Source organism: Magallana gigas, chromosome 5, assembly GCF_963853765.1.
Source record: "Magallana gigas chromosome 5, xbMagGiga1.1, whole genome shotgun sequence".
In the NCBI taxonomy this organism is placed as follows: Eukaryota; Metazoa; Mollusca; class Bivalvia; order Ostreida; family Ostreidae; genus Magallana; species Magallana gigas.
This window is the reverse complement of record NC_088857.1, coordinates 13,333,329-13,348,805: the sequence shown is the minus strand read 5'-3', so window position 1 is coordinate 13,348,805 and position 15,477 is coordinate 13,333,329. Positions and strand designations below refer to the sequence as shown.

At 35.8% G+C, this 15,477-nt stretch overlaps 3 protein-coding genes across 3 annotated transcripts; 2 read left to right on the top strand and 1 right to left on the bottom strand.

Annotated features, from left to right (window-relative positions):
• Positions 1-39: 39 nt before the first annotated feature.
• Positions 40-7,170, bottom strand: LOC105348588 (uncharacterized). The gene is made up of 10 exons (XM_034470617.2): positions 6,959-7,170; positions 6,634-6,782; positions 6,266-6,405; positions 6,022-6,143; positions 5,739-5,874; positions 5,170-5,255; positions 4,250-4,399; positions 1,645-1,747; positions 1,226-1,282; positions 40-1,122 (listed from the first exon to the last, which is right to left on the bottom strand). Exons 1-10 carry the CDS (start codon positions 7,148-7,150, stop codon positions 407-409), a joined length of 1,851 nt encoding a protein of 616 aa, XP_034326508.2. The 5' UTR covers positions 7,151-7,170; the 3' UTR covers positions 40-406.
• A 2,731-nt stretch (positions 7,171-9,901) lies between these two features.
• LOC136275438 (histamine H1 receptor-like) lies at positions 9,902-11,783 on the top strand. The gene has a single exon (XM_066084654.1). The coding sequence runs from the start codon at positions 9,995-9,997 to the stop codon at positions 11,714-11,716; it is 1,722 nt and encodes a 573-aa protein (XP_065940726.1). The 5' UTR covers positions 9,902-9,994; the 3' UTR covers positions 11,717-11,783.
• A 451-nt stretch (positions 11,784-12,234) lies between these two features.
• On the top strand, positions 12,235-15,477 carry LOC105348587 (carbonyl reductase [NADPH] 3). Its single transcript, XM_034470541.2, has 2 exons — positions 12,235-12,375; positions 14,407-15,477. The coding sequence occupies exon 2, from the start codon at positions 14,408-14,410 to the stop codon at positions 15,260-15,262; it is 855 nt and encodes a 284-aa protein (XP_034326432.2). The 5' UTR covers positions 12,235-12,375; position 14,407; the 3' UTR covers positions 15,263-15,477.

Here is a 15,477-nt window from a genome sequence, read left to right as displayed (position 1 = left end):
GGGGTAATTGATCTAAACATAGATATGGTATTATCAAGTTGGTGTCAACTACAATTTCATGCAAGATTGCACTGCACATGTGTGTAACAAAGATCAGTTGTACAGGCTGAAAAGAGTTGTGTTTTTTTATGTGGCTGCGTATTTTAGTTATAGTCTAATTTTTTGTTTGTTTTTATGCTGACTGTTACAAAAAGGCTTTCTCAATTTGCACAGATTGTATTTTCTCTTTACACACACAGTAAATATTAGACATTCTGTTTATTTCTCAAAGTAACAAGTTTGAAGTCAACACACACAAAAAATCTGGCTTAGTTTGGCAAGCAATATTTAGACTACAAGTCTCATAATATAAAGCATAATAGTCAATGCATATAATTATGTACATGATATACCCAACTTCCAGTTTTTATTTCCGTTGTTCTTTTTTTGATGCTTGACACAATTGTCTCACCATCACACATTTGATGATGTACAACATGTGTACTACATCCGACGACACTACCCAACTGACGCATGCTATGATAATGGCAAGTCCAACATATCCCATGTCAGCGGCACTCCGGCGGTCGTCATCTGCACTCCGCTTTTGTCTGACGTAGGAGGAAAGGTTTTTCTGTGGCAAAAGAAGTTTGCTCCTTATTTCTTTAAGAGATATATTTACATTATTTAGTGTAAGGTGGTTGGTTATGTTCACACAAGTGCATGACTTGCATTTATTGCTTTGTGAGGGAAGTTTGGAAATTTCACCGCTTGGCTTTGGGCTGACTATATCAGTATGTGAACTTGTTCTCTTCTGTGATGGCATCTGCTTAGAAGTTGGGTGTGTTGGTACTGTATCACTGTCAAATGTTTGAATTGTGTTCCCAGTCCTTTCATACTGTGGAGAACTGAAATGTGTTGTAGATGGTGCCATGTTACTATTCTGATCTATTGATGTTCCACTGATCTGTGCTGTTGTGGTGCTATCTTTATTTAAACCAAGGGAAATTGATGATGACGGTAAATCTGAGGTTGCCGTTTTTGATATTTCCATTGTTCCCTGTGTATTTGAATTGATGGTATGGCTTGTTGTCATCCTCAGATCAAGTCCACTGGACGTGGAGTCCTCTGTTATTTGGGTATCTATAGCATGTCAAAAGTAATGGTCAGACTGTTTTGAACAGTTTTTAATTTGAATCTTCAAGTTGGGCATATACATGCAGTCCTTTGTGTTGGAGAAACTTACTTTGTTTGGTCCATTTTCCTGAGACAACCATGCTCTGGGCAACCAAAAAATTTCCACCTTAAACAAATAGAAATTTTAAGTTGCAATTTTTATCTCTTTGAAGCCAGCGACTCGATGAACTGGAATTGTTACTTCGTATACACATGATACAAATGCGCTCAATCTAGCCAAGCAGTAAAAGTTGCATTATGCTGTTTGATTGTGTTATAGGGGGCAACAACATGATAAAAAAAAACCCTCATTGGACACATATCAAAGGGGACAATTAAATTCAAACTAGACTTGTAAAATTGTTCATCAACAATACTTGTAAAAGTATAAAACTTAAGTCTAATTCTAATGAGAGTCAAAGGAGTGATTCAATTTTACTAGGTGAAATAATCTCAAATGGACATTAAACAATATTTAAATAAACAAACCGGTAGGTACTGGTATCCTTAAAGTAAGATCAAACGGCAGAGAGCGCTGGTGAGTCAACTTAAGGCAGAACACCGGGACGACAACACTCGGGTCGTTGAAGTACTGCAACACAAGGAAACTGGTATCACCGACTGACGAGGTAATATCAGATTATTTTTATTGATACTGTATCGTTACATGTATTTGAAATAAGTAAGGTAACCTGATCTTATGCAGTAGTTGTTAACACCCCCCCCCCCCCCCAAACACACACTTAAGATGCAACAAGTTACGTCTGATAATAAATGTGTCAACATGCAAGTATATAAAATGTAACATGTATAGTTAAACTGTAATGACATTCAACTCACCGGCAGTATCTCCTTAATGTTAACATAGATTTAGGTAAAAATGAATCGCATTGAACAGAATAGCCTGAACTGTTTCTAAGGAGAAGTTACCAGTTAAAATTCATTAGAACCATTTTAACAAGACCTTGGACTTTCAGTAGGACGTAACTATCTATTTCTTGCGTCAAAACAAGTTAATAAAGACGCAACTTCAAGCGAAAGAGCTAGAGCCACGAAGCATCAAAAATTGCCCTATCATTAAAAATTACCATATTTTGGTATAATATAGGGTAGAATCATAGCTTTTCATAACTGTTTTTCTTTTTTCGATATCTATCATACTTTTTTATGAACGGAGTTTACAATATGGCATTGTTTTGATGAAAAATGTAGAACAGACGTCATTTTTGTTAAGTAACGTCACGAAATGATAAAACTACGTATGACTTGAATCTAATGAAATAAACAAAAAAAACAAATAAAATTATGATGTAGACATTATAATTAATTTATGAAAATCAATTTATTGATGAAAATACCATGAAAAGCTTTTTTACAATAAAGTTTCAAAAATATTACAGGTACCAGTGCTGAAGGTCAATATAACTGCGGTACATTTAAATATGTCGGTGTGTTAAAAGTTCTTTTTTTCTGCAATTTGAAACTGCCTGAAGTAATGCTGATGATGCGCAGTGTATAACTGAGGATTAATCATTGAATTCTACCAATGTAATAACAAATTATTAAAATTAAATATATAAATATGACAGAGATACGGTAATTGAATTTAATAGAGATATATGTAATCTCGAATTTTGATGCATTACTGTAAAAGTCTGTGTACATTATTTTCATGATTATTTTACTTGTTTCAAGGCTTCAATATTTTCACCCAATCCTGGTGCTTTACAGCAGTTAGATGCCAGGGTTCAATCCTTTGAAATGTTTTATTTTCCCATTTTCCCGTGGGATCACCGTGCGTTCATGTGCGCTCACCTTGCGTTCACTTGCGCTCTCCGCTCCGTTCCCGCTCATCGTTCACAAAACGCCCACCGTGCGTTCACAAAGATTTCGCCTTGCGCTCACTGCGTTCGTTTTGTGTTCACTTATTGTTTAGTCAGATAATATTATATTTAGGCGTATAACAATACAAACATGTAGTTTATTGTTATTATTTCCTGATTACCAACGAAAATTACCTCCCAGGGCACTCCGAATAAATCGTTTATCTTGCGTTCACAGAGAGTACATATATCGTTCAACGTTCACTTTGCGCTTGCGTTTGCGCTCTGCGTTCGCTCACAGTTCACCGTTCATAAGCGCTATCCAAATTCGGCTCAGTGTGCACTCACCGCGTTCGTTTAGAGTGCACTCACTGTGCGCTCACCGTTCACGAACTGTTCAAGTGAAAAATAAAACCTTTTAGCGACTGTGTATATGTAATGGATATACTAGTATGCCGAAAGCAGTTCTGTATGAAATAATATAAAACAGTTTCGAGGCCCGTTATAGGGCCGAGAACTGTGATATTTTTGATACATAAGTGTTTGAGGCATATATCGTACTTAAATCACTCCATTGAATATCATTGTTGATTCCTGAGACAGTCCGATTTTAAAGAATAACAGTATTATTAAGAAGCTCTTTAATAATCGGACTGTCACAAGTAAAAATTTTGACTGCTGGAACAAGGGAATGACATTACAGCAGTGTTTTAATGTTCATTAATTAACTGAAAAAAGAATATCGATTTCTTTAAAAATATTCTCATGAGTTAATTATTCCTTATAAATGCCATAACGTCTATTCATTCACATTTCATTTTTTCTAGTGATATTCATGTCTTTTGAGAATTGTTCCAAGTGATAAGCTATCCGTAAGAGAGAGAGAGAGAGAGAGAGAGAGAGAGAGAGAGAGAGAGAGAGAGAGAGAGAGAGAGAGAGAGAAAGAGAGAGAGAGAATGTGGGTTTACTATTTTGAAGCGAAGATAGGTTAAAATGAACATTTTTATTTAAAACATCAAGCAGTAGCACATAAATAATGTCGTAAAATTGTCTTGAAAAGTCGAATTCATAGCAAGCATGTAGAATTTGTGTTATCATTTATATAGATTGTGTAATCTTAGCCCAAAAGCCAGACAAATCTTGTTGATTTCAGAGAGCCGTGGCTGACAATGAAATAGACAGGCCTACGTCACATTGCTGTTTAACACAACAACCCAAAGTCCAAGCTCTTGTTAAAATGGTTCTAATTCTGACGCAGTAAGTACCGGTACCTCAAGCTTTTGATATGAGGAACAGTCCTCCCATGGGCTGTAGTACAGTTGTTGTTGACCATAGTAAATTTGCGGGGTGTGTACGTATACCCCTGTGGTCATGTAAAGTGGTGCGGCATTGGTCACACCACTGCCTAATAATTCAGCAGCCTGCAAATAATATATGCATTTATAAATGATAACTCGAGAAACACATTTAATTTTTTATTTAAAAAAACTCTTTCAACAGAAATAAATCACGATATTAATATACATGTTAGTTTTTTTTTTTCATTCCACCGGGGGGGGGGGGGGTGTCAATCTTGATCCATGAGGGGTTAGATGAAATGGACATGTTAATTTTACCAAAAAAAATCTTGAAAATATCAAATTCTATTTTAGATTGATGAGGAATAAATAATCGAGTTCGGAAAATATGTAAATCTTATCGTCCTTTAAAATTAATTATTTTTTGGTTTGGAAAAAGTAGCTTAGCAACGAGTATTCGAGTACCCGACTATTGCTTGGTCACGACGACCATAGACTAAAATTTTCTTATCCGATTACTCGCTATAAAGTGAATTAACTACGAATGAAAACAACAGGTTTCTTGGTCCGGACGTTACATTCTATGTCATTGTTGCCCCTGATGTATTTTTGACGTGGGTAATATATTGATGTCAAAGATATCTTTACATTTTGTTGATCAAAATCTGCTGGGTTTTTTTTTTTTACAGTTATGCCCTTGATCAAATACCTTGCTATTCATTATCTGTACCATTTTCAAGTAATTGGGGGGCGTGATGAATGTGAGCTTGCTCACTTTTTCTTTCATTATGCGTTATTGCAATATTCATCGAACTACACATCGAACATCATTTTGTACCATTTCAGTTGAAGCTATAATTCAGCACTGTCTGTATATACGTAGATGTACCGACCTTCCATACTTTTGTTGGTGTTTCTATCCGGGCGTTGAATATCAGGTTATAGGATTGATTGGCTATATTAGCCTCTGTACTCCTACCTAAAAAAAAACAGGTTTTTGTGAACAGTTCCATTTTGTTTAAGACGCTTGCAGCGAATAGTGTGTATACCTGTATTCATTAAATCCTACATGTATGTAAAGCGAAAAAAGAGATCATGCGCGGATCTAAAGGGGGTGATCCCCCCCCCCCCCCTTTAGATCCGCGCATGATTTTTTTTTTTTGCTTGTTTGATTTTTGTTTTGTTTGTTTGTTTTTTTATAATTGATTGACATCATTCATTAAGGTGAAGAGGAAAGAAAATCATTAATTATACCTATCATTTCAAAACCTATTGTAAAGTGAGCGCAACATTGATTTAATTATCAATAAGACCGTCTTAAACAAAGTAGATCTGTTCACAATAATCCAATTAACGACATCTTTTCTGCATTTAGGTCATAGTAAAATTGGAGCTCACTATATGAGAACAAGTTAGACATGTACATATGTATCTGAATCTGATGGCGTAAAATTGTGCTTACCGTTCAACTGGTACGCGGCGAATATGTTTCGCTCCGTCGGGCACCTGAGGGAGGACAACTCTTCACATACGGGACAGCTAGCGATGTCGGCCAAGGTGTATCTCTGAACCTGCCCGCAGTGACACGTCCCGTTGAACTGAAGGTGGATGTTCCAAGATTTAATCATTTAAATCTCTCAATCTTTCTCTCTCTATCTGACTGTGTATTCTCCCTCTCCATTCCTAAATTCCTAAACGATTTACTCTCTCTCTCTCTTTCTCTCTCTCTTGCACCCGTGCATTACCCCTATTGCCATATGGATTTCTCCTCTTGTTTCGCATAGCATCTGACAAATTCGCAAAGCATATTTAATTGTAGGTGGCACAAAGCTGGATATGTTGTAACAGCCCAAAAAGACAAAGGAATCTGAAAAGGACACACAATATCACATCAATTGATAACTTTGTTATTACTGGATTATTTCTGGATTAAAACAAAATTGATGAAATTTCGACACTCCGTGTTAGGGTTTGGTTATCATTATTCACCTGTTACCAAATCATTTCCCTTGGTTTTGCTTCCTGAGAATATAAATTTTGGATAGTTTGGGATATTTGCAAGATGAAATCCTTCATAAATGGCATACCAGATGCCTGTTTTGTCTTTCGCGTATTGCCAGTAATAGGAACTGCAAAAAAATGCGTTTGTGCATTTGAAAAACCACGTGGAAAGTACGAAACAAACTGAAAACAATTTACTGCATGCTGCACGTGGACATCTTTTCCCCCAGAAATAAACATACGCTAATACATACACAGTAATTTGGTTGTTTTCTTGATTTGAGAAATGAAAAATTGTTTGTTCGTTTTTCTTTTAGGTTTTTATTTGGGGGGGGGGGGGGTAGATCTACGTGTACCTGCGTTGTATCTCGCAGCTAGATTGGTCAATTCTGTGCGAGGAGCTCAGTAGCTGACTTTGGATTTTGAATCCCGACTTCACTGTAGGGTGTAGGTACGTTATCCAAAAGAGCACATCCCCAAATACGTTCAAAAGTTGTAAAGTAAGCTACCACAGAAAAACAAGAAAACATACTTATATTTTTTCTCACTGAGGGCACATTTGTCTCAATATGGTCACACAGTGAATGAATCTTTTTGATTATAAAAAAAATTAACAAGCACAACAGTGTGCAGAAAAGTTCTTTGGACAACAAATGTGTGCCTTTAAAATGATAGACTTACACTTTCTAACTGATCTGTGTAGATTCTATCCATTAATTGGCTTTTGTAATTCAATTTGTTCTGCACAATGTTAGAGATATTCAGAGTCTGGTTATAGTTTGTGTCCGAGAGAAATTCATCCATAGAAATCCCATCCTGTCCCTGCTTCACGAAGAGAACAATGTCTTCATTCTTGTAAGCTGTAGAAAACATAATCTTTGTATATCACTCTAACAAACGATTTAATTTCTTCTTTTCTCTTTATCCTTGTACTGTATACAGGGAAATATTCACCCCCTTTTTATTTTCGTCCCTTTCGCCCTTGTTATCAGCGGGCGAATTTAAAACTGGGTGAAGTCCAATATCAAAATTATTTCTCTTTAAACACAACTGTATCTGGGCGATTTCAAGTCTGGGCGAAACTGTTTGCAAGTGTAGAATTTCATAAGGGCGAAAATTACACGGGGCGAAATTAACCCTGTATACAGTATATATATTCCAGTTTATTTTAAAATATCATGTCATACAAAATATTTGAATATAAGTATTTTGTTTTAGTTTGCATTACGAAGTGTACCTTCATCGTTTTGAAGGTGTTTTTAAACCAAAAGGGTATGAATAGACATCAATATACATACCTCTTGACATTGTTAATACAGTGAACACTGTCATTACCCCCAAGAAATTCCTCATTGTCTCTTTTAGTTGCGTGTTCGTCAGATGAAGAAAAGAACCCCTTCATAACCATCTCATTCTGCATAATTTTACCTTGAACGAATTTTTCCAGTGACAGAATGATCCTCACAAATCTAGAAGAGCAGAGGAATAATTAACAGGAAATCATATAAGACCAAATTGTGGAAATTCGGGAGACATGGGAATTTAAGGATATTAAAGCTAAAATATGACGCCGTAGAAAATCTCAGTCCTTGTATTACATATCTGAGGAGAGGTATTTTGTCCCCAGAAACCAGGATTTATGTGATTATGAACGACTATTAAAAACTGTAATTATGATGAAACAGAAGGAAAGAATAAACAATAATGTTTATTCGATAAAAAAGATATTGGTGTTATGCCCAAAAATGCTTTCCAGACAAGTAGCGTCAATATTAGTTGGTCTTTCAATAAGGTACTTATTATTGCACAATTGATTTAATGTTATCTTTTAATTAATAATTTTTTCATATTTTTGTTTTTCACGGCATTCCGTTTGAAATGTCCAATCGGATTCAATTTGCTTTATCAAAATTGATATTTTGAAAGTTATTTGACATTTTAGGTTGTCTATTAATACACAGACACCCGACGTTTTACAATATTTTCTTAATTAAAAAATCTTCATTCCATGATAAGTACATCACAATATCACAAGGATTTTTTTTTCAGTAAGAGAAAAGTGTAAAACGTCAGGAGTCTGTGATTCAATAGAATATGCCGTAAATTGTCTTCTTTTTACTATTGCAATGCGTTGTATAATTCACAATATGCACGTTCGTATTCGGTAACCAATTACCGTGTCGCAAGTATTATTGTTGCTACCTGTAATCCAACGTAGATTTAATTCAATACAAGCGTTCATATATTATTACCGTATCACTAAGCTTAATATCTATTTAGAATTAACGCAATAATTATCTATATCAATGTAGATAAATAGTAAAATTAATTTGCAAACCACATATTTTTATGTCAATAATGTAGCTTATAGTGAAATATATGACCATGTCTTGCAAAAATAGGTTTCTTTACCACTATATATGATTTCTTATTTCTCGGGGGTTTGGCGGTAGCAAACACAAATTACTTTCGAATTTCAATTTGCATAATACTAGTACATATATATCTAATTACAATGTAATACAGTCTGATTTCTATCAAAAGAGATACTAGTAGATAGTATAAAAATATTCATCTTTACGTTCGGCGAATGTTTAGGTTTCTCTAAACTTTAAACATGTGATTTTACATTTTTCTTATTAGAAATTGAAGTTGCATGTGATTATTGTTACATACCGGTAATACTTGAAGGGGGGGGGGGCTTAAAAGTGCAATATAAAAAAAAATGATCGATAATGATGCGACTAAACTTTATCTGTGTTGTCAAAACGATGTCAGTCAGAACACTTTCAACACCACAAACCAAATGGGACACTGACTCAACACAGTAGACCAAGGCTTTGAAAGGAGAAGAGCACAATGGCGCTTTATAATAACGTAACTGAGTGCGCTTCATCAGACAAACTTTGACCATTTTATGAATCTTTCTGGACAACCCATTGCATTCTCAGTATCAATGGCTTTTTGTATAAAACATTCATATCTGTACTGCAATTTGATTTTTAATCAAGTTGAAATTTACTATTTTTACCATTTATTGCTATATTAAATATACATGTATTTGCATGAACATGAACGTTATCGTAATTGTAAAAAAGAAATTTTCATTTTTTTGTGATTTTAGTAGGAATAATATTTTAAAATTTTCGTGTTTATTCTTCTTGGAGCTAGTATGCATAGAATATCAAATATTTTTTTCTTCACAATTTAAGTGAAAGGGATTAAATCTATTAATTTTTCTCTCTTGACAGAGACGATTTGTGGTCCTAATACAATTAATTTTCTCCTTTTACTTTTATTCATAATGAATTTGTTATACCTACAATGTATAGAAGTTGACTTAATCCTTATTAATTTTAAAATTCATTAATGTATATTGTTGTTTTCTTTGTTAGATTTTCATATCTTAACATAAAATAAATGTATGAACAAGTAAATGTACACACGTGAATATGCACTGATAAAGTACATGAGATTGTTGTCACGTAACTTCTCCCTTAAACTCATCAAAAGTACAACATTGCCAATCAAAATAATCGGTTTCGCGGAGACAAAAATAGACCTGTCCTGTGTCCCCCTTCGTAACCCATCGTGTAAGAAAGAAGGATGCGAGTCAGAGCGATTTGAATCACCACTGAACCCGAGCATAGGATGTTTGAATCATTACCATCCTAAAGCCACCACATCGACCACGGTGTATAAAACAAGACGAGCGCCATGGCGCTTCATCCTGTTGACGAAGACCTTATTCCAATGCTGAACCACAGCACTCATGGGCCCGAACTCCTGGCCCAGCTTAACGCCGAGGAGAGCATCAACCGCCTGCCTCTTCTCTTGGTCCTCTCCATCTTGTCGTTTGTTGGAATTTTCGCTAACGCGCACGTGCTGTATGTGTTTGGAACCAAAATCAAGCGGTCCACCTACCGCGTGTTTGTTCTGGGTCTTGGATGCATTGACATGCTTGGCTGTACTGTTTCCATACCTTTCCAGATTATTGACGAGACGCATCCCTATACCTTTTTTGATGCAATCTCCTGTAAGATTTTTAGGTTTTTTGATACCAATCTAGCCATTGCGGCAGCTTTGATGCTTGTGGTGATTGCTTCCGAAAGATTTCGGAAAATATGTCGTCCAAATGGACTGCAAGTTACAGAAAAGAGAGCCATTCGTTCCATTATTGCGGTTATCATTGGATCGTCCATAGCGACTTCCCCAGCCTTGCTTATTTATGGCCGCCATACTGTTTTCATAGAATCCAAGTACGTGAACGGAACTGAATGTTCATGGACAGATGAGGCGTCAGAAACCTATTACGGTTATGTGTATTATGCCGTTGAACTTTTTATAATAATTTCTTGTATGGTTAGCTTGACTATTCTTTACTCTTTTGTCGGGAAAGCGTTAAGAGCACACAACCAACGCATGCGATCAACCAGGATTGTTAAATTCCATGCCAAACAATCTACAAATGTCAAAGAACCGCAAAATTACCCAGAGGATCTGAAACTTCAACAAAGAGGGTCTATTGAATCAATAAAGACAGACAGGGATTCGGGCGTTGACTCGCCGATCCCTGCTTCCAGCGATTCCCAAGAATCGGTGGAGATAGAAATTCAGTTTGAGGTTTCGGAGGATAAAAAATTATCAAATTATAATGAAGATGACAGTGTGTTTACAAACCCAGGAGAAGACAACAGGAACAATATTGAAAGTACTTCGAGTACTTGTCAGTTGTGTGAGTGCAATGACTCTCTTCAACAGTCGTCATCGATCAGGCGCATCTTCACTAAAGTAGTTCAAGTACCGGAAGCATTAAAAGGGATAATATTGAACAGAAGAGGAACTTCCGAGGAGTCTTGTGCTATTCCGGATATCATTGTCACCGACTGTAAAAACAATGTTACACGTATCTTGGGCAAAGGGCAAAGCAATCGAACAAAGGACAGAAACATGACATCAACCGGCAACAACGACCCGAAACTTTACGTCGATGTCGATCCTAAAAACTCAAAGGACAAAACATCTTCAAACAAATCAATGAAAAAGTTCAAGAAACCGCTGACGAAAATTTTCAGAAAAAGAAAGAAATCTAAGGAAGCAGAAAGCATACGCGAAAGACGCATTACTAAACTTCTGTTCTTCATAACCTTGACCTTTATCGTGACCTATTACCCCTATATCATTGTTCTCGTGATTTATTCCATCAAGCCAGAGTTCAAGGATAACTTGACTGAGGAAGGTCGCGTTTTCTACTTGATGGCCCTCAGACTTTATCTCATCAATAATGTCATGAATGCCTTCTTCTACGGGTTCTTTGACCTTGAATTCAGAAACCATTGCAAAGACATTTACAAGAAATTGTACAGAAAGATCACAATGTCAAACTCACAAACTTTTGTATGCAAGAGATGCGAACTTAAACAAAATCAGTTTGTATGACTTCTATGAGTTGTATTGAATATTTTTTCCAAAGAGATATACAATAAAGATATAATTTTATTTCAAATGTTTAATCATTGTTATTGTGATATTTTGTGAGAGGTATAGTGTGACAACACGACATATTTTAGCAGTAGTTGAAATTTTTAAAACATCCACAAATTAGACACCTGCACAAAAGTGGTTCTTCGCTTTTCCGTAACATAAGCATAAATATATTTTTGTGTTTTTCCAGATAACCCCACTCCAATCTTCTCTATTCTATCGACTATTCATACCTGAATTCAATTTTTTTTATAAACTATGTTTCCAATTTCATACATTTTACACTGTAAATTCATCTGTTCATGACAACAAATTCAATGTTTTATAAGAGTCATTTCCCCATAAACAACCAAATCCTCTAAAGGAAAACGTTGTCTACATGTAAAGCATCAAGGACGTATGTTGAGGGTGCAGACCAAACATTCCCATGAAGTGCTCTTCAACATACATGTATATCGATATCAAGCCACCTTGTTTGTTTACATTCTGAACCAACAAGATTATAATGAGGCTATTGAAACATGGGAAAAAATCGAACCTGGACTTTAAATTCTATAAGCGTATCAAGTCGAGACCTGATTCAATTCCGAAGTTGCTATTTGTGTGACATTAAGGTAAGTTTAATTAATTTACATATGAATCTGCGAGAAGTTAATTCGTTGTTTGCATGAATGCACACTTTACCAGTGTAAATAAGTACAGCAATTCAGAATCTGATCATAGAAGCGTCGGTTTAATGATAAAAATGGGTGAAGTATCAGAGAAATTTCGAACTAGTTTATATTAGCAACAACGTAGCGGTGGTCATCTTCATAGTGGCTATAGATGTTATCATCTAAAACAATCGTTATAGGAGACGGGCCGTTATGGTTTTGACATCAGTACCAATTTGCTGACTGTTCGATATTAATTCGACTTTAATCACAACAACATATATATGTTCCTGGCAGATAATTTAATATTTCAGTGATGTTATCAAAACATACAGCAATTATAGTATTCTCTTTTGAGAAGTGGACAGGCATAGCCTACATCCACTTCTCTTCGCAAGCCCTCATATTTTGATTCTGGAAAACGTGTAAATGTCGGAACCAAAGACGGTTTACGCTTCGACCCAATTTTCGTACCAAACCTATTATTTCTACACTTGAAACAATAATGCATCCATATATCACATACAAATCAACACTAACCCGCTGTCAAATCATTTTCTCAACTTCTTCATTCCGGGTTTAAATTATGTGATCGCTCGCTATAGGAGGTTTAAAAAGTATAACATTTAGAGTCGGAAAAAACGGAAAATATTGTTCTGATTGAAGACATTAGATAAAAGGTGTTTTTATTTTAATTTAAAGAGGTATAAAGAATGGTTTTACATTCTAAGACAAATAGACAAAATTCATACGATTAAATAAATAATCATGTCACATAAAACAATAAAAACCCTTCATTTTAATCTTTCTTGTATGCTATATTAATCAAAATTCGTTTTAATGTTTAAAAACAGTTGTAGAGCAAAATTTGTCACCATCAGAGATGCTTAAAAAGGGAAGAAATATCACTTTGTATTTTTGTGACTCAGTATTGGTTTGTACATTGTAAGATTAACAGTTTTAATGTTTTAATGAGTAATAAACATCACTATTTTGTGATTTTTATTAAATGAAACATGTAAATAGTCTATGTCATTTGTAAAACTGAACACAGGAAGTACACACTTTCAAAGCATATTGTGAAAATACTATACATAGAATTTCAAATCGCCGCATACAATCATTAGTTTATTCCCTTAACTTTAATTCCCGTATGGTCTGGTGCTTGCATTTTCTCATTAAAGATATGCACGAAGCCTTTGAAATATACCCATGCTATCCTCCAAAAATGGAGGATAATTTCACCCACAATGCAAAGTGACTTTCCATATATGGTAAAAATCAGCAGCCATCTTGAAATTGAGCTATCCTCCAAAAACGGAGGTTGCCTAGACCTGATTAAGTTGATCAAGTAACATTTTTGACATTATTGTCTTTATTAGGTTTCCAATTTTACCCGAAACACAAACATTTAATCTGCGCTGACCTAGATAAACAATGTGATACACAAAATTTAAACCCGGGATGTAGAAGTTGAGAAAATGATTTGACAGCGGGTTAGTGATGATTTTTTGTGATATATGGATGCAATAATGTTTAAAATGTAGAAATAGTAGGTCTATCACGAAACTTCAGGGAAACTGGAGTCGAAACATGGGTCGAAGCGTAAACCGTCTTTGGTTCCGACATTTACACGTTTTCCAGAATCAAAATATGAGGGCTTGCGAAGAGAAGTGGATGTAGGCTATGCCTGTCCACTTCTCAAAAGAGAATACAATTATAGTAGTAGTAGTAGTTTATTGGCGTATACATTACATACATTGCCATAGCATACAATTTAACAGTACTTTACAATAATTGTAGGTACATATACGTGTTATATACGAATTATAAAATCATAATTATAGCATATGCTTTTGTGTTTTTACATATCTTGAAAATGAACATTTTGATTGTAAATCAGATAAGATACAATGTCTGCATGAATGTGTTTATGAAGTGTTTCTTGAAATAGAGTTAAGAACCATCAATGTAAACTTGTATAATTTTCAGAATGGGGAGAAAAGTAGCAGTGGTCACCGGCGCTAATAGAGGACTCGGTCTAGAACTCGTCAAACAGTTGTGTTCGGAGTTTGACGGAGATGTCATCCTGACGTCACGTATGACGGATAAAGGTCAGGCTGCTCTGGAGAATCTGAAACTCGAAGGCCTTCGTCCTCGATTCCACGAGCTGGATATCACCCAAGCTGCCAGCATACGTATGTTTGAGGACTTCATTAAGTCGGAATATGGTGGCATAGATATCCTCATCAACAACGCCGCAGTCACCTACAAGAAAGGTGAACTAGTTCCATTATTTCGACAAGCACAATTGTCCATAGAGACCGATTTCAAAGGAACCGTTAACGTCTGCAGAATTCTACTCCCTCGCATGCGTCCTCATGGCCGCATCGTTATCCTTACAAATGGATACATTGGCAAAAGGAAAGAACTGGGAGAAAAATTGCAACAAGAACTGGACATTGAAAAAGCAGATCTCTATAAACTTATTACTCTTACAGACGAATACATGAAAGCGGTGAAGTATGGGAACCACAAGAATTATGGCTGGCCCGACTCCCCGAGTGTGACTGCTAAGATATTTCTGACGGCATTAGCTCGGGTGTTGACCAGAGAACTGGCCGGGGATGTCCGACGAAACATTTTAATCAACGCATGCTGTCCAGGATGGATGACATCACAGGGCAGCGCCATCTACATGGACGATGATGGTACTTGTCAAGGTGTAAAACCAAAATCTGTGGAGGAAGCGGCTAAAGATGTCGTCTGGTTGGCCACACTTCCCGCGGGAACCAAATCGCCAAACGGTCAACTCGTCCGCTACAGATCAACCATACCTTTTGAATGACGAGTGTCATATAGTGTCATATTAAACTGTGATATTTCGTGATCTTAGTGAATCTAACGGTTAGTTTTCTCAGGATAGGTGTACCTGTTAGGGTCAAACCAGGCTTGATATATGACGGAAGTTGATATTTTGTATTTGTATCAACGGCGAAACGCAGTGCATTTACTAATTACTAAAATGGCAGTTATCGATAGTAGATGATATTATTACTTAAA